The sequence below is a fragment of the Biomphalaria glabrata genome, chromosome 1, assembly GCF_947242115.1.
Source record: "Biomphalaria glabrata chromosome 1, xgBioGlab47.1, whole genome shotgun sequence".
NCBI classification, from domain to species: Eukaryota; Metazoa; Mollusca; class Gastropoda; family Planorbidae; genus Biomphalaria; species Biomphalaria glabrata.
In genome coordinates this window covers 57,190,118-57,208,789 of record NC_074711.1, presented here as the reverse complement: position 1 = coordinate 57,208,789, position 18,672 = coordinate 57,190,118, and the positions used below count along the sequence as shown (strand labels likewise).

Genomic DNA, 18,672 nt, shown 5'->3' with positions numbered 1-18,672 from the left:
AATTTGAAGAATTCTAGGAAATGAATAAAGAAAAGAAATACAAAAAGAGAGACACAAAGCCAAACAACGGATACATAAAGAAGATCTCAGCAAAACTCTTCTTTGAGAATAATGGATAAAAAGATAAAAAGTGAAGAAACAAAAATGAAGGCTCAGAAAAACTATGGAAGCCCACGGATGAATATTAGACTGTAACAAAGACACAATGAGTGTAGAAGTGGTTCAAGACAAAGGAATACTAATATGTTTGGAACATAAGTAGATGGAAGATTTTGTTTAAACTTCTGACTTGACTAGCACATTGAAACACCCCAGAAATATAACAGAATTGAAGAACAAACAGTTTGCAAAATACTTATAAAATAAAACTTAACCATTTTTTAAATATATTTTCTGATCAACTTGGTGCTGTTATTATATTTTTATTTCTTTTTTAGCGGCCCCCGTAAGGGGAAAAAGCCGCTATTAGGTTTGTGCAAAATGTCCGTCTGTCACACTCAGATCTTGAAAACTAGAAGAGATATGAAAAATATTATTTCATCATTAAATCCGGCTTGAAAAGTTTAGGTGCAACGGCTACTTTTGGTTTTCTAAAAGCAAACCGTTTAATTTATAAAATTAATTATGCAAGCGATTTTTTCATAAAAATACACCAATTCTAAAACAATTACGTAAATGTAAGGGAGGCAATGTTACAATATGCTAACAAAGATCGACAATTTTTGTGTATTTTCAGTATCACTAAGTCAAATATATTTTTAAAATGTACAGGAAATGTTTACAACAAATACAAATAATAGTTAAAGACGTTTTTTCTGGTCAACTAGCTGCTAAAATTAAAAGAAAACATTTCTGTTTGTTTATAAAGGCTAATAATGCACTTTGTATGTAAATATCACGCACATTTTTTTAAATGGACTTTTTATGCAGCGATTTTCGTGCAGTAGCGTAACGTCGCAACATGATCAGGTGCTAAACCAATTCCTTAAACTTTTTTTAAAAATCAGATTTTATTTATTTTTTGTTTAGTGCCCCCATCCGAATAAAAGAAGCTTATTTTTGTGCGTTTTGTCTGTTGGTAGGTCTGTCCGTCACGATTAGATTTAAAAAACTAGAACTCTAAAAGCTATTGAAAATCTGATTTACCCTTTAATGTTCCTCCCATAACATCTCAATAGTTTTAAGTATCTAAAATTGATTGTTCCGGATTTTTTTGTGCAAAACTAATCAACGCCAACAAATGTTTGTTTGCTCTTCTAACTTATATTACATTCAATTTCCATGCTTAAACGTTGCAAAAACATATTATCAATAATATGTTGTTCCGTTTTTTATGTAAATAGCATATTAATGCTAAATCATAATCTCTATACTGACTTATATTTCATTAAGTGTAAAAATGTTCCGGATATTGTTTTATAAAACATGAATTATGCCTAATGATTGTTTGAAATCGCATAAGGCTTTTAAAAAAAGTAATTTACTAGAATTGATTACTGAAAATTACTTTTTAGACATTTAATTTTCTTGTAAAACATAACATAGAAGTTTTGTAATCGATAAAGAAAGTTCCGGATTTTGTTTCTTACAAATCGTCGCCAGAAATTTCCGAATTTATTTAAAAATCTACTAACGCCAAATAATTGTTTGAACTCCCTCTTCTAATTAATAAACAAATAATCTTCTTATTTACGAAATAATGTTTTTACGGATTTTTATGAAAAATATTTTAACTCACTACTCTCTTACAGTACATTTAACTTTCTACCTAAAACATTAAAAAATCTAATTATCGTTAATATTATGTTCCGATTTTTAAGGAAAACAGAATCCAAACACCAAAGTAAGGTATGAAAATCTCTCCACGTGGCTGTAGTACATCTAATTTTTATACGAGACCATCCAAAAAATGTAATTAACGGTATTACATTTATCTGAAATTCTCTTTTTCTTTTACTATTTATACAAACATCCGGAACAATCTATTATATAAACTTTTCAATTGTGTTCATACCTAAAAATTATTGCGATGTTTTGAAACGTAAAATAAAGGTTAATCAATTTTTAATAACTTTTAGTTGTTTTTTTTTTATATCAAGATAACGGACAGACCGACTGACAGACAAAACGCAAAAACAATGTGGCTTTGATCCTTTTTAAATAATATCTATTAGAACTCAGTGCACCAATGTCTATGAACCCTCGTTAAATATCTCGTGTAAATAAAGACATTTTTTTTTTATGGTACCGGTACTAGCCTATTGTGAGGTAATGGAATTTTTTTTCTTTGACGTCATATGAATGGACTCTTTAAATGTAATGTTAAAAGAACGCACTCGGTGCACCAATGTCTATTAACCCTCGAAAAAATTGCTTGTATTAATGAAAACATATTTTAGTCTAACAAAGCCGTGTGACGTAGTGTTTTTTTTTTCCTTTGACGTCACATGGAATGAATTCTTTAAATGAAATGCTAAAAGAACGCACTCGGTGCACCAATGTCTATGAACACTCGAGAAATGGCTCGTGTTGATAAAGGTGATTTTTAGTCTAGCTAGGCCTTGTGACGTAGTGTTTTTTTTTTCCTTTGACGTCATATGGAATGAATTCTTTAAATGAAATGCTAAAAGAACGCACTCGGTGCACCAATGTCTATGAACACTCGATAAAAGGCTCGTAATGATGAAGGCGATTTTTATTCTAGCTAGGCCGTGTGACGTAGTGTTTTTTTTTCCTTTGACGTCATATGGAATGAATTCTTTAAATGAAATGCTTAAAGAACGCACTCGGTGCACCAAAGTCTATGAACACTCGATAAATGGCTCTTATAGATGAAGGCGATTTTTAGTCTAGCTAGGCCGTGTGACGTAGTGTTTTTTTTTCCCTCTGACGTTATATGGAATTAATTCTTCAAATGAAATGAAAAAAGAACTCGGTATAGTAATGTTTATTTAGCCTCGTTATGTGACTCGCGTTTAAAAAAGGAATGATATCTAGATTTTTTAAACTAGATCTAGATTTTTATTACAGTATATCTAGATCTGGATTTATATTCTAATTAAAATTATTTTAGAGTCTAGATCTAGAATTTCTAGATCTAGTTTAGACTAAAATAGACTAGATTAAGATGTAGAATTTCAATTTCTAAACTTAAAGTGTAAAAAAAAGTGTAGATTTTCATTTCCAAACGTTTTGATCAATATTGTAATGTTTTAATATACTAAAACTAATCTACTATTTTTTTATTAAATTTAAATTTACGGCAAATGAATCTTTGAAACATTATTACTTTTGACCATCGGATGGCTGCCTGGTCGTGCGGTTTGCGCGCTGGACTGTCGTTCAGATTTATGGATGGCCCAGGGTTCAAACCCTGCCCGCTCCCATCCCCCGTCGTCCTGCGGGAGGTTTGGACTAGGAAGTAATTATCTTCAACTCTGAAGGAACATCCGAAACGTGTAAAACATTTTACATCAAAATTAAATCACCTCTTGAATATTATTTGCGAATATGCAGATCCGACAGGGATCCGACTCGACGGGGGCCGCCTCTGAGTTTGTGTAACACAAACTCTCTTTGTAATCTTGTTTAATTATATTTTTGCCTTATTATTTTTATTATTCATTTTGTTTGGTGTCAACCTATGAACATCCCCATACCCCCTTTAATTTTTCAGAGTATATCACTACTGTTTTTTCATAGTTTCTTAAAATGCTTACACTTCTTTGATAGTTTAAATTTTCTCATTCTTGGATAAGCACTTTTGAATGGATAACATTTTCGATGAAAAGACACATTTAAATTAGTTCTTGGAAAACATAAAAACTACACTATTTGCAGTTCATCAACTAAAGCACACTAATGTCTTACCAAGCTATACTGCAAAGGGCTGCAGGAAAACTACATATTTGTCATGTGTGATCAGGACTATGGTAGTTTTACATTTAGCTAAGTTTATTCTTTACATTCTGAATAAGTTAACAGGTACAAAAATGGAGATATAACTTTAAAACATGGAGTATACAAATTGAGTTACTGACAGTTTAAAGTTTTTTACCTTGTTGCGTAGACAAGAAATATTAGATCCTAATGCTTTGACTAGAAGCCAGAACAAATGTATTTTCTTGACTGATTCTTCCTCTGTCATATTGTATTTTGCTTTTAGGCATGTCATAATTAGGTCAACAGTGTTTGGTTGACAGATTACATCTAAATGAAGTCAGGAAATAAAGAAAAGAAATAATTTTAAAAATTAAAAAAAAAAAAACAACAAATAGCTCATATTTTAAAGTTTATATTTTAGACAATTAAAATTCAATTAAAAAAAAAAAAACTTTAATTAACCAGCATCCTTATTATGAAAGCAAAATTAGTTTGTGAAAAGGTCAAAGTTTTGATAAAGTCAGGTAAATCATAATTTATTACCTGCATTATTAGCTACCAAACAGTTAATCATGATTTCCAAGGTATCAAAATACATAAGTTTATCAGGTGAAGCTATTTTCGGGTGAATTATGGCTACCATCTTCTTTAAAATACTATGCAGTTCCTGGATAGAGGAAAAAAAACAACTATTTACATTTTCTATTAAATAAAGAATAAACTTACAAAAGAATTTCATACAAAAAAATGATTTTTTCCCTTTGGTTTTATTAATTTCTTTCTATGTGACTTAAAAGGAACCTCCAGAATAAGCAGCAGGTCTCTGGATTCAACTGTAATGAAAGGATGCAGTGATAAGTCTACTTTGCATAAGAGAAAAAAATACAATAATTACATGATTAGATTGCAGAGAAAATAATCTCTCTTGAAATGCTTTGAACAAAAATATTCACATGACATGGACTTGTATATAATAAACTTTAAGTGTCTACCAAAAGCCCTTAAAAATTTTATAAAGAGTTATTTTTTATGAGTGTTAAGATCATAGCAGGAACAATCAATTCAAGTTAGCAGGAACAATGGGTCAAAGTTAACAAGAAGCAAGAACAATGAATCAAAGAAAGATAGTTGATAAATGTTTACTAAAAATTACTCTTATATATATATATATATATATATATATATATATATATATATATATATATATATATATATATATATAGATAGATAGATAGATAGATAGATAGATATATCTGTGTATATATCTATATAATATATATTGATTTTTATTTAAGAAAGGCAAATCTCTATATCATAAAAAAATATCATGGTGACACAAATCAAAGCGTTTGTTTAAAAACATTTTACAAAAAGAAAGAAAATGATGTCTCACCTTCCCTACAGTTTTTACAACCAACACCAAAGCTTTTAGAACAAAGGTTGTGTTCTTAGCATACAAGTTTTTCAAATTCTGGCCAAGCTCCTGCAATTTACAATATCAGAATTATTACTTATTTTGAAGTATTCTTAAATTAGTACCTGGCGAACTCTATACAGTCATCAATAAAATTCGAACTAGGGCCTATATGTAACAAATTCATTTTGTTGGTTTAATTAAGTTAAATATATGAGGCTGGCCTTAATAGATTCAGACTAAATGTAAATACAGGGTGCGTCAAAAAAATGTATACACACTTTGAACTGTCATAGACAATTTATTTCCCGTTCTACAAGGGTAAATTTCTGTGAGAAAGCAATGTCATGTTTCTTCAACAAGTTGCAGCAGTGGCAAGGAAGTAACTGCAACATGGCGGACGTGAGTTTAGGTTTTGAAGAGCAGAAGTACGAGAATAACTGGATCACAATTTGCCAGGCCAGTAGATAGGACGCAGGGGACCAATCAAGTTTTCTGCACGCTCTCCAGACCTCACGCCGCTGGATTTCTTCTTATAACGCACAGTTAAAGAAAAGATGTACAAACATAAAACACGTCACCTGGACACACTGTGGAATGAGATTCAGGCGGTGGGTGCAGAAATCTCAGTGGACACTTTGGTATGATGTACGGAATCAGTGTTGACTCGTTGTGGTGAGATGTTAAATTAGTTAATTTGTGGCAAGTTTATTTAAGTCTAGGGGAAATTTTATTAATTTAGCCCACTCACATATAAGATTTTGTACAGGCACACCGCAACTAATAGTAAGAACAGACCAATATTACAAGTTTATAAATAAAAATAATTTAATAAATGAAAGTTTACAAAAGATAAATGATCAAATAAAATTATAATTAAGAAATGAAATGAAGGTGCTAATATCTAGCATAACTGCTCATCATGGATTGCTAATTGGTGAGTGATTGGGAGAGAAGAGTGTTCCTATGCCTTGATTACTTATATTCTTAGCTGCTAGCCCGTGGGTCGTCTTCTGGCGGTCGTAGGACTGGCACTCAGAAGGATGAGTCATCCGGCTCTGTCTTAGGACGTCTGCTCGGGATATTCTCTATGCTGTAGGGTGAGGCCGCTGCCTGTTTAGCAGTAGAGAGGGTTGGTGCTGCAGACTAAGTTGTAGTGGGGTGATCTCTCAGCTGTGGTCTCTAGCTCGTAGAGAGCCGTGCTAACTCAACACCAGTTTATCTTCTGCAGCAAAGGTTGCTCTAATCAGTCGGCATTAGGCAATAGCTATTGGGCAGTGGACAGTTTGGGCCGGGTACTGGGCAGATGATACTGGGCAGTATAAGGCAATGTGGACACTGGGCAATATTTTAAGGCCAAGGACAGTAGGCAATGCCTTCTTACTAACAGGTATGTAATTTGGGGGGGGGGGGTATCTGGTGTGGTCTGCTCCGGTTACAGCTTTGGGTGGAGATCTGGTAGTTATAACAGTCGGGTGTAGCAATCGTGTGTAGCAACCAGGCTGGGGATAAGACAGACAATTAGGAACCTCCTAAAGGCATTGAGCAGGGATTCCCATATGCCTTGCAATCATTCAGATGCAGGCATTGGTATCAATCCCAATAAGGCATTTAAGACAATCATGTATAAATCATGTATAAAATCTTAAAGCACGCATATAACTCAATAACAAAAAGATACAAGTAAGATAACCACAATAAATGTGTTATCATACAATGTAGGATGATACTAGTCAAGATTCATCCATTAAATTTGATTACGACGATAAGTAATCAGTTATAGTAAAATGGGGAATGAGCATATTATATACTAAAGGATAAGATGAAAATAAAATACTAGGGATCGAGATACAATGATCAAGGTTAATATGTATGAGGGATATATAATAGGAATGCGAAATAATTACTTTCCCAAGCGCTCTGTAAGACAGTACTTAGATTCCAAAAGGTTATTGTTTACATCAATCACTAAGATACAGGAATGGATGAAACATAACAAATCAAATACAATAACTATGGTTTCAAATGTAGATAACCATAGTGGCATTAGTAATACTATATGAAGATATAGCATCGACATAAAATAGTACAATGTACATGCATAATAAAGTCATAATGTAATGACGGGGAACGTGATTGTGTACTAATGTGTACTCACACATTCCTATAAGATAAAATAAGTATAGTAAAATATTTGCACTCACCCATTTGTCCCTAATGAAATCTCACTAATAATAGGTGTGAAAAGTTATTAAGCCTCTGCGTGTAGCGCTGTTGCCGCAAGCATTGTGTGCTGGTCACCTGTACAGCGGTCAAAATTTAAAAGTTAGCCCTAGAGAAGCTAGTTAATGAGATTCGTCCCGTGAGAAGCAGTGCAAGGGGAGATAAATCCTATAAGAATTTAGTTATGGGTGGACAGGAAAATAATTGTTTTAAGTTAAAAATAAAAGTTTCCCACGATTTGCTGGGGAAAACTCAAATGAACTTTTGCATGCAAGTTTCGTATCGTCACACTCGTACTCAGCAATGTATTGATGCTGAGGGCCACCAGTTTGAACATTACTCACATTAATCAAGTCTTTTTTAAATTGGACATTAAGCTTTCCATGTCCAGAAATTTAGCATTAAAAAAACATCAAAAATTACTCTCACAACATTACCACATTTAAAGGAACTGATTGAACAAACGCGCCTAAGAAAAATCGAAAAAATCTTGGAAGACAATGGCCACCCGCTCCATCAGAACTACGCCAGGTCGTCGCGAAGTGGGCGACTGCTGTCAATCAAAATAATAACAGAGCGGTACAAAAACTCGTTCGTACCTCACTCGGTCAGACTCTATCACCGCCACTCATTGATCAGGGAACATGAAATGCACCAAGATACCTGTGTGTAGTCGCTGAATGAACTCTTTATGTTGTCTGTTGTATTTATGTGTATTTTTCTGTTGTGTTGTCTTTATATGAGAAACGAGTCCTTGTAATCACAACAAATTTCCGTAAGGATCAATAAAGCAGTCTTAGTCTTAGAACGGGAAATAAATTGTCTATGACAGTTCAAAGTGTGTATACATTTTTTTGACGCAACCTGTATCTATAACATGTTTTTTTCTACTATTGAATACCCAGTAATAGTGGACTTAAAATAAACAAAATATTTATTAATTTAGTAAAAATAGAAATAAAGTAATATTAAAGATAGCTTAAACTTATCAGACAGTTTTATACAATAAATTATGGACATTTACTTCACCACTGCTATTAAGTAGAAAAAAAAAGTTTTTCTGTGGCAACTGGAGGCTCTAAAAATTATATATGTACATGTAATGGATCATAATTCCTCCTTGCACTCACGAGAGATTAATGTTGCTGAGGCATTTGGAATTATAACATAACTAAATCAATATATATAATAGGAAACCCATAATTTGTAGTTACAAGAACAGAAAGTAGTTTAATTTTTTCTTCTAGTCTGTCATTATTAAAGTTACAAATCTAACGAAATTAATGAATTTAATTTAAGTCAGAAACAGTGAACAAAACAACTAATCATCACCTCTGTTCAAACAGAAATGAAGAGTGTAAACAACTGTTTAGCATAGTTATTGCCCCTCCCTGTATTGAGAATTAACAATCAGAGTTTTAATGCTACAATATTGCATAAATATAGCTTAATGACTTATTTATAGCCATAACGTAGATAAGTGTACATAATTAAGACCCTTACATTCTGGATGGCTTTAGCTACAAACAGGCTTAATGATTCATTATTGGTGAGGTGCTCCTTGTACTTTTCTAACAATTCAAGAGCCTGGTTTCTGATTTCTTGATCGGGGCTCCCCAGTGCTAAGAAAATGTAACGTGCCCAGGGAGAAAAAGATGCTTTCAAATTCTGATCCGCAATTTTCTCCAGTCTGAAATGAACAATGGAATCAAAGTAATTGGTGAAGAACAGTCCAATCAAAGAGAATACACTGACTCTAATGGCATGTTGGCATCTGTTGAATTAAAATGCAGTGCCTCAAGAAGGTGAAGTTATAGAATAATGGCTGGCCGCTAAACATTTATTACAATACAGGTCTGTAATGTATTTATAATAGATAAAAGATAATTATGTGATAAACATAACCATGTGTTAATTATAGAGATTTAGGCTCTATATTCAAATAGCACTGAAAAATATTTAAATTTTATATATGCTGGTCTCAGCATAATGTCTTACTAACTTAGCATAAGGCTAATAGTTTAATGAGGTGTTTTTTTTTAAATATTGTTAGTGTTTAAATTATTGTTTGTTTGTTTTTATTTGGATCATCTTTTACAATTTGCCTCTCAATCTGACATTTTCTTAATAGTGTTAAACTTGTTTGTCCTGTAAAATCACTTGTGATATGCTTTTTACTATGCTTTTTTTTTTTAATTTTTAATTATTTTTTAAGTTTCTTGAAATGTTACCCAAACACTGATTGTATAATTATTTCTAAGTTTTTCCTCAAAATAAAAATATTTCTACAAATATAAGTTGTGTAAAGGGTTTCTTTTTATTGCTACTAAATGGAGAATTTTAACTCTAACCCAAACTTAATCTAGATGTTTAAATGAAATGATATTGAATATAAAACAACTTGATAATTTTTTGCTGTTTTTTTTTATAAAAACAATGAGTTTTTTTAATTTTCTAGAGTTTGGAAATGTTGCTAATTTAAATTTAATCCAGAATAGTTTCCCTTTCTTAACATTCAGATTTTATTTCTTTCAAAGCATTTCACCAAGAATGAAGTTTTAAAAAGTTTATTAAAGTTATTTATTTTTCTCTTTTTTGTTGTGTATTTCCAATGGAAGCAACAAGGGATGAAGTTGTTCAGTTTTCCCTTTTATGGCTGCCTAGTCGTACTGCATAGGTGCTGGGCTGTCGTTTGGTCAACTCGATTGTCCTGGGTTCATACCCTGCCCGCTAGGATGTAGATTATCTTCTTCTTTGAATGAGTATCATAAACATATAAAACTGTTTGCATGTTTTTAAATGTGATATTTTTTGTGTGAACTTATGGATAAATATAATTTAATTTCAAAAAACTCTGTTTAGATAAACACATCAGCTTTCTAGCCTTAGATTTTATCAACATCTTTTTCATTTTTAACTTCATTACCCAAAATTAAACTAATTTTTTATTCAATAAAATATAACCATTAGAATTATATACAAAGGGTGCACATTTTCCTTTATACAAAACTAGACATATATTACCCGCGGTCAGTGGGTCTTAATTTGCGTATCACTGTCGATATAGTCACTGAGAGTGTTTTGGAAACAATGAAATAAAAATAATAATGCTATAAGAAAGCGAATGCATGAATTAAAAAAATAGTATGAATAAAGCTATCAAAATAGTTATTCAACCTAAATCCATTTTTTTATAAAAACATTGCTTGTAGGTCTACATATATTTAGATCTAGATCTAGAGTCTAGATATTATTATAATAGATGTAGACCTACTATTATAAGAGGTAATTCAATGGCTCATTATTGTATGTTAGTATATTTAATATCCCTCATATAGAGCCTCATGTAGCCTGTCCAAACATAGTGTGTTTACATAGCGGTGTGCACGACACATGAATGGGACATGCATGTCAACATGGAAGCTATAGCGAACAAATGCATGAAAAATGCTTTAGAAACACAAAATTTGAGGGTTAATTTTATTAAAATATGAAATGAATTCATTTTATTTTGTATGTTAATGTGTTAAAGTATAAAGTAGATCTTTCCTCTTTGAATTAGATCTAGACTGCCTAGAGTCTAGACTTAGATGTCAGCTTTGATAGATGAATGGGATTATAAAGTACGTCAGGACTTCTAAATTTGCAGATATAAGGAAGGAATTTATGTAAAAATGCTTTTGAAAGACAAATTTGAAGCTTCATTTTATTAAATAATGAAATCAATAGACTATATTTTGTAATTTTCATGTGTCAAAGTAAAAAACTATCTGTGCAAAGTGTAGTTTTAAAAATTAGATCTAGGTCTAAATCCTTTCGATCTTTTCTCATGTAAACATGGTAAACATGGCCTAGATTTATAAGATACTAATACTTTCATAGAGTTGGGCGACTTTTTTTTTTGAGGGTCTTAAGTTTGTTTTAGGGCTACTATACATACGTTACGGTTCCAGTTAGCACCCAAGGAACATTTCTGCCAAGTTTTATCCAGATAGGTCAATCAGTTTTGATTTCCAAAAGAAACATACATACACGTTACATTCTACTTTATAGTATAGATGTATCATTTTCTGATTTTAAAAATTGTATAGAAGTTCTATCATAATAATGTAACAAATAAAGATATAGTGGAATAGTCTGTTAAGCTAGAAACGCTACACTAAATAACCATAAACAACACCAACACTATAACGCCAGATTCATTGGCCCATTTATTTACACACTCTCACAGTACAAGGTTACACACAACACTATGATATGAACTTTCTTACCAAAGGGAATAACTCTACATACTAATAACAAACGCATACACATAAATACAATGTTAACATTATTTACAATTTCTTTTTTTCTTTCTTTCATTTCTTTCTTCATTCACTCATTTCTTCCTCTCTCTCTCTCATTTTCTCATTATATTTTGAAGGCTAAGTAAAGATGAGCATATAGGCTACATAAGAAAACAAAAATAGGCGATTCATGTACCTTCGTATCTGGTCAAACTGTGCACATAGAATGGAGTCAAATGGGTTGTCAACATATGGTTGATAAGACTAGGAAGATTGGGGGGAGGGGGGTAAAACACTAGGTATGGAGCCATACATCCTAAGAATGTAGGGCTTAAAAGACGCCAAGAATGGAGTCAATTGTTCTGAGGATCTTATGGTGGTAAGCTGCCCGACCAAAAGACTTGTACTGTCAGACATCATCTTGTTTCTTCACTATTTCTGCATTCTCTGATGGTAACGTTGATGTTAAAAGTGGCAAGTGTAGATAGTATCTTTCTGTTGGTGTTGTAGGCATTAACCAGAAATACACACAGTCTCATACATTCAGGTTTCAAAAATCATTCTTCCTACACAAAGAAGATTAAATGTAGTGGGGTAAAGAAATGTTGACAATGCTCTGCAGTCTCATCAAATGTAGTGGAGTAACAAGCTTTGGGGGGGGGGGGGATTTAAGAGAGGAACTGTTAACAATCTTCTCTGTTGTAGTGCTGTTTTTAAACTTAAAGCGCATCGTATGAAACTAGAGTGACTCAAAGGCGATACGAGAAAGTAATGCCAATTGTTAAGGAAAAAACAATGTCTCTATACACAGCAAACTTGTGGCTAAAACAGATAGATTCACATTGTCTCAGACTAAAACACAGATTTTTTCTTCTGGTCGCTAGATCAAAAGTCACAAAGTAAAAATTTTCTGCCTAATACTTCGACACAGGTATGTTCACTTTGTTTTTCAGCCACAGGAACTGAAAGTAGTCTCCACAAACACACAGTCAGCTACAGTATGATTATAATGCTCTCGTTGACCGTGACCTTGAAGAAGTATTGTCCAAACTATACTAGCAGCTCTACACATGTGTAATTTCAAAATACATGCACATTCTAGAAGCAGGTCAGCCTTGAATTTCTTCACAACTGTCAATCTTAAAAAAAATTCATCGCTATACTGGAGCGTGCACTGCCCTCATAACCTCGTTGTAAAATCTTTCTCTCTGTGGTCTCCAGTAAACGGACAAGTTCCCTTTTCATGCTCTACAACTTTGAGAGTTTCTGTCAGATTCTCCCACCTGTCTGGACATTTAGACAAAAGATGTCTATATGATCCACAAGATATGCATCTCAAAACATTTCCATCACGACCTAATGGGTTTAAACCTTTCTTATTAGGTTGAGAGAACTGATATCGAGCAATGTGTCTTACTTGACCTTCAATTCTAAATTGACTTCCACCTTTATAAAGTCTATTTCCATGATGTTCCACATTTGGCTTGTTGGTATATTTCAACTGCTCTTTTTCTCGTCTTTGAAAACTCTTGAAGTTTTCACGTCTGCTGTGATTCAACTGTTGTTCACCTCGTCTTCCTAAACTGCTAATTGGTTCATGTTTCTTGTAGCCAGCCGCCCATAAAGCCTCCTCATTCTCAGACAAACACCTTGGCTCAAGTTTGATACAGGCATCAAACTTTTTCCCTTTACCATCTTCTCCTTTGAACTTTCTAAGAGATGCATTTGATTCTTCATACAGCGTCTCTCTATTAGCAAAGTTTATACCTGTTAAAACTAGCATCTTCTCAGTTTGCGTAATTCTTGCCTTTCTGAGCAACTTGAAGGCCAAAATCTCAGGTAACATCTTCATTCGTTTCTGTTCTAATCTCCTATACTTTGTGTCAAACTCTGAGATAAAATCATGTATGGATTGATTTTCCCCTTCCCTGAAGTTTTCAAAATCATTAAATTTATCAATACTGTCATCTTTGGCCAAGTTCTTGTCAAGAAACTTCAACAGATTCTCGAAACCTTCCTGATACTTGAGCTCCGACAGCTCTAATTGCTTAAATACCTTCTCTCTTATCCTTGACTCACTGCCTCATGGTAATGAAAGGGCTACGGCTATTGCTCTTTTCTCTTTCTTTAGCTCCATTATTTCATTCCATGCTAGCAGTTCTTTCTTATATAATTCATAAGACATATCTTTCAAAAAGGATGGAATCTCAATTCTTGTAGCCATTATCGCTTAAAATAGAATCAACTAAGTAAATATGTTTACTTACAAGCTCTGCTACCACTTGTTAATCTAGAAACGCTACACTAAATAACCATAAATAATGCCAACACTCTAACGCCAGATTCATCAGTCCATTTATTTACACACTCTCACAGAACGAGGTTACACACAACACTCTGATATGAACTTTCTTACCAAAGGGAATAACTCTACATACTAATAACAAACACATACACATAAACACAATGTCAACATAGTCTTCCAGAGACAAGTTAAAAATCACCTACATACTATCTCAATGTCTTTAGGTCCAATCTAACCATTTAAAAAAAAAAGATATTTACCGAATCAATAACTGGACTACCTCAGCTGCAATGGATACACTGTCTTTACAGTCTTGGATTTCCTCATTATTGTGAACCAATGAAGACACCTGTGTAATGAATGAGAATTTATTTTTTGTCTATGGATTGTGCCAAATATTAAAATAATGTAAGGGGTTCAGTTGGTGAGATAAGATCATACATGGAATGAAGACATCATGAATACAGTTGGTAATATAAGAATATATATATGGAATTAAGATATCAGAAATAAAAGCCAAAAGAAAGGATACTAAGTCTGAGCTTATTTAAGGAATATAATAAATTTAAATTCATAAATGCTGCAAGCATAATTTTTTTTCAAAGACAACACCTAAAGGTAGGTCTATGGATAAAGAACAGTAAATATAGATGTATGAATATAAATTTTAGCATACGGATGACCTTTACATCATTTTCCCTATAGATTGCAAAACTTAAAGGGGTACTCTACTTTTACTACATTTTAGTGTAAGCTTTTATTGATAAATGACTTAAAATATGTCACTGTGTTAGTAATGTGTGATCCCCTATTACACTACATAAAGCACATAAATATTTACCACTGAAAATGCAGGATCCTCAGAAAGAAAATGAGTACACTTCAAAACATACAAGCTAATATACATACAGGCATAAGCGTTGGCTTGTTTTTTTAGAGCCTCCGTGATGACTGAATGAAATGCTTTGATGCTGAAAGAAATAGCCACACAGAAAATGTTTAAACAATATAAGATCATTTTTAGATCAAGATATAAAAAGGGTAATATGCATTATGGGCTATTCTATTACAGAATCATATTAATTCAGTAAAACCTCAATGTATTTTTAGGAAAATTGAAATGTATTAAAGTTCATAAAAAACATTTACCTTTTGAACTATAAGCAATTTTTTTAAAAATAAGTAACAACTCAATATAAAAATGTTTTCTGTATTACATAAAATAATTTGAAAATCAATGGTACTTACAAATCAAACTCTTGTAAACATACTAGTAGAACTTTCACTGCACTCATTGCTAATGTATTCTTTTCAGAATTAATGTCTCTGCAAACAGTTGTCAACAAATACTCTGCATGTTTTTTTAATTCAGAATAAGTAATTTCATGACTCCTGATTTTTCTGCAAAAAAAAAAATAATTATTTACCACTAAATTTCTTTAAATGATTCAGTTTTTGTATCAATCAAACAATAAAGAGGTTGGGGGGGGGGGGGATGTTTTTCAATTAATTTTAATTACAAAGAGTATTAAAAGTAAAGTAAAAAAATTAAATAAATAAATGTTCATAGGCATTTATTTTTTAACTTTATAATTTGTGTCAATTAGAGTATTTTGTCTCTCAAAGTAATGCCCCAGGTTCAGAAGTGCCAATATAGTAAATAAATGAAAAAAGACAGCGTTGGATACAATACTTTTGGACATTAATATTTTCAAAATTAATCAAATGAAATAAATACTCCAGCAATTAGGAATATTTTCATCAAACAGAAATCACTTTTATAAATCATATAAATAGTAAAAAAAAAATTGTAAAATACAGTTTGACATTATGGCTTTGTCCAAATTTTCAAATTTATTATCCACTACTATCTTTATCAAAACAAATAGATATGCAATACATTCTAAAATCTTACTCTGAAAACAACAACAAAAAAAAAGCTGGTTACTTATAATGTGCTCCCAACATAATGTTAGTATGAGAATAAGTGTGTTTTGTGGATTTATAAGTACATTGCATAGCCATATGTATGCATAGATTACTTATTTTTAAAATGCAATAACATATGTGTTTTTTTTTTTTTAAGTTTTTCCCATTTTCAAATACACTTACTGCAATAATGTTGTATATGCTGATTCCATCAGAGTCACATTAAATTTTTCATAAGTATTGAGGATATGTATCAGATCTCGTAACGTCATGGTGTTGCTGGTTAAAAATAATAGCCAGGTATATAAATGTAATTAAAAAGGTCAAATCATAAAGCCAAAGATAATTTCTTCTCATGGATGACACTATTATATTAATTAATTAGTGAAACACTAATAACTAAAACTAAAAAAGCTACTAAAATAGTAGTACATTGGCAAGGGCTCCAAGCAAGACAAATTTACTAAACTTTTACTCTAGAGTCATTGGCTTTTTCAGTTTGTTTTTAAATATTATGTTGCAAGTAGATTTTAAAAAATGTCATTTGTTTTAACTGTCTAGCTAGTTTAACTTTAGCAGCTTAAACTCTACAATTGTAGTACAAAACTAGACTTATATCTTAGTGATACATAGACATTACTCTACAAAATGTGAACAAGTAAAATATCTTTACAATGTCTCCTAATGATTGCTTTAGTATAGGATTATTTATAAGGGCTAAAAAATAATCTCTTCTAACAAATGTTGCAGACAATGTATAAACTTCCACTAGCAAGACATTATACATTATTATATCCTTCAAGAAATGATAAATTATAGATTTTAGACTCAATATCTTTTTTACAAAATTTAAAAAATTCAATTTTTAATGAGATTTTTTATCACATCTATTAGCTAGATGGGCCTCACCTCAGCCAGTTAATACATTTGATCAGATTATAACTAGCGATATAGATGTTTCTCTTTTAAGTTTATTCTAATAATTCTCTTGAAACTAAGATTAAAGGGGGGGGGGGTGGCTGAGCAGTGGTAAAGTGCATGGCTTCTGAAGTCTCTAGTTTAAATCCTGGTTAAGACTGGGATTTAGAATTTGGGGTTTTTTAGGGCTCCCATTAGTCCATTCAACTCTAATTGATACCTGAAATTAGTTGGGGTTCCCGAGTTTGAATCCTGATGAAGACTGGGATTTTTAATTTCGGGAACTTTGGGCCTAATGGGTACCTAACATTAGTTAGTAAAAGCAGTTCTTCTGTGTGCTGGCTACATGACACCCTCGTTAGCCATGGGCCTTAGACACAGATTACCTTTACATCATCTGCCCCATAAATCACAAGGTCTGAAAGGGGAAACTTTACTTTTACTTTTAATGTTATTGGTTTACCATGAATATAGCATAGGCCTTGATACTTATTTTTTTTTTTTGGTGGACAGACATGCTCAAAATGTTATTCCCATTCATCTAAATATCTAAACTAACCTTTTTTTCTTAGGCCTTGAACAGAGTGATGATGTGTAAAGCTTGTGATACTAACTAGGTAATATAGAAAAAAATGGATTATTTATTTTATTCATAGACACTTATTATATATAGAATATATAAATAAGGCTTATAACCTAAGAGATTATTCTATCCTCAATGCTCAGGGCTGTACCTATGGCAGTTTCCAGACCCTAAAAGTAAAGGCCTCTGCATAATCCCATAATTAGTAGCCTAATATAGTCTAGAAATATGGAGAGGTTTGTACTATTTTCTTAAAGTTAAACATCTTTTCTAATCTACTAGTAGGCCTACTAATGTAAGTCTAGAATTATTTGTATTTAGATATATATATTATAATTAAAGATCTAGAATAACTAGATCTACTATCAAGATTTGATAGACCAGACCTAGAATAATCTAGGATAAAATATAGATTCTAGAAATAATCTAATAAGGCAACTATAATACTTAATTCTTAATACTAGATATAGTAATAGAGTCTATATATATAGGTCTAGATTCTAGAATCTAGATATAAGTATAAGCCTCTGACTCTAAGATCTCAAGGTGACCTACATCTAGATTCTGGATCTAATTCTAATTAGATTATATTTTTTTCTAGTAAAATCTACTCTAGATCTAGATCTATCTATACAGATCTAGATAGATCTCAAGATCTATTTAATTATTCTAAACCTTGAGTCTAGAATAAGTCTAGATGATCTATAAAAATCTATATAATACTTTAAATTTAATAGTACTATATATCATGGTGTATCATATCATCTAGTCTAGACTCTAACTCTAGAGTCTAGATAATAGATTAATAGATCAGATCTAGATTCTAGGTCTAGGAATAAGAATATCATTGATTATGATTAAGAATAGATATCTAGACAAAAACTATAAATAACTATTCAGAAGTATTATGAGGCCTATTATTGAATCTATATTTAGATCCTATATCTCACTATATGTAATATTATACTATAGTATAATATATTATTATATATACTTAAATAGATCATAAGTATATAAATTATATGAATATTATATATCTAGATGTAGTCTCTAGATAATTTTAATATAAATAATAATACTACTAGATCTACTACTACTAGGCCTACTAGATTAGTTAGACTTGATGAGACTC

General features: G+C 31.7%; 1 protein-coding gene across 2 annotated transcripts in view; it reads right to left on the bottom strand.

Moving 5' to 3' along the window:
* LOC106073066 (uncharacterized) overlaps positions 1 to 17,744 on the bottom strand; it is a 30,655-nt gene extending 12,911 nt beyond the window's left edge. The window contains exons 1-10 of one of the 2 annotated variants that reach the window (XM_056004044.1): positions 17,692 to 17,744; positions 17,517 to 17,570; positions 16,223 to 16,318; positions 15,359 to 15,511; positions 14,952 to 15,081; positions 14,371 to 14,459; positions 9,023 to 9,209; positions 5,276 to 5,365; positions 4,426 to 4,549; positions 4,058 to 4,209 (exon numbers count right to left, since the gene is read on the bottom strand). In XM_056004044.1, the coding sequence (XP_055860019.1) occupies positions 4,058 to 4,209; positions 4,426 to 4,549; positions 5,276 to 5,365; positions 9,023 to 9,209; positions 14,371 to 14,459; positions 14,952 to 15,081; positions 15,359 to 15,511; positions 16,223 to 16,311 (1,014 nt within the window). In that variant the 5' untranslated portion in view covers positions 16,312 to 16,318; positions 17,517 to 17,570; positions 17,692 to 17,744. The remainder of the gene's footprint in view (positions 1 to 4,057; positions 4,210 to 4,425; positions 4,550 to 5,275; positions 5,366 to 9,022; positions 9,210 to 14,370; positions 14,460 to 14,951; positions 15,082 to 15,358; positions 15,512 to 16,222; positions 16,319 to 17,516; positions 17,571 to 17,691) is intronic. The other variant, XM_056004048.1, reaches the window with a different exon arrangement.
* Between the last annotated feature and the right edge of the window lie 928 nt (positions 17,745 to 18,672).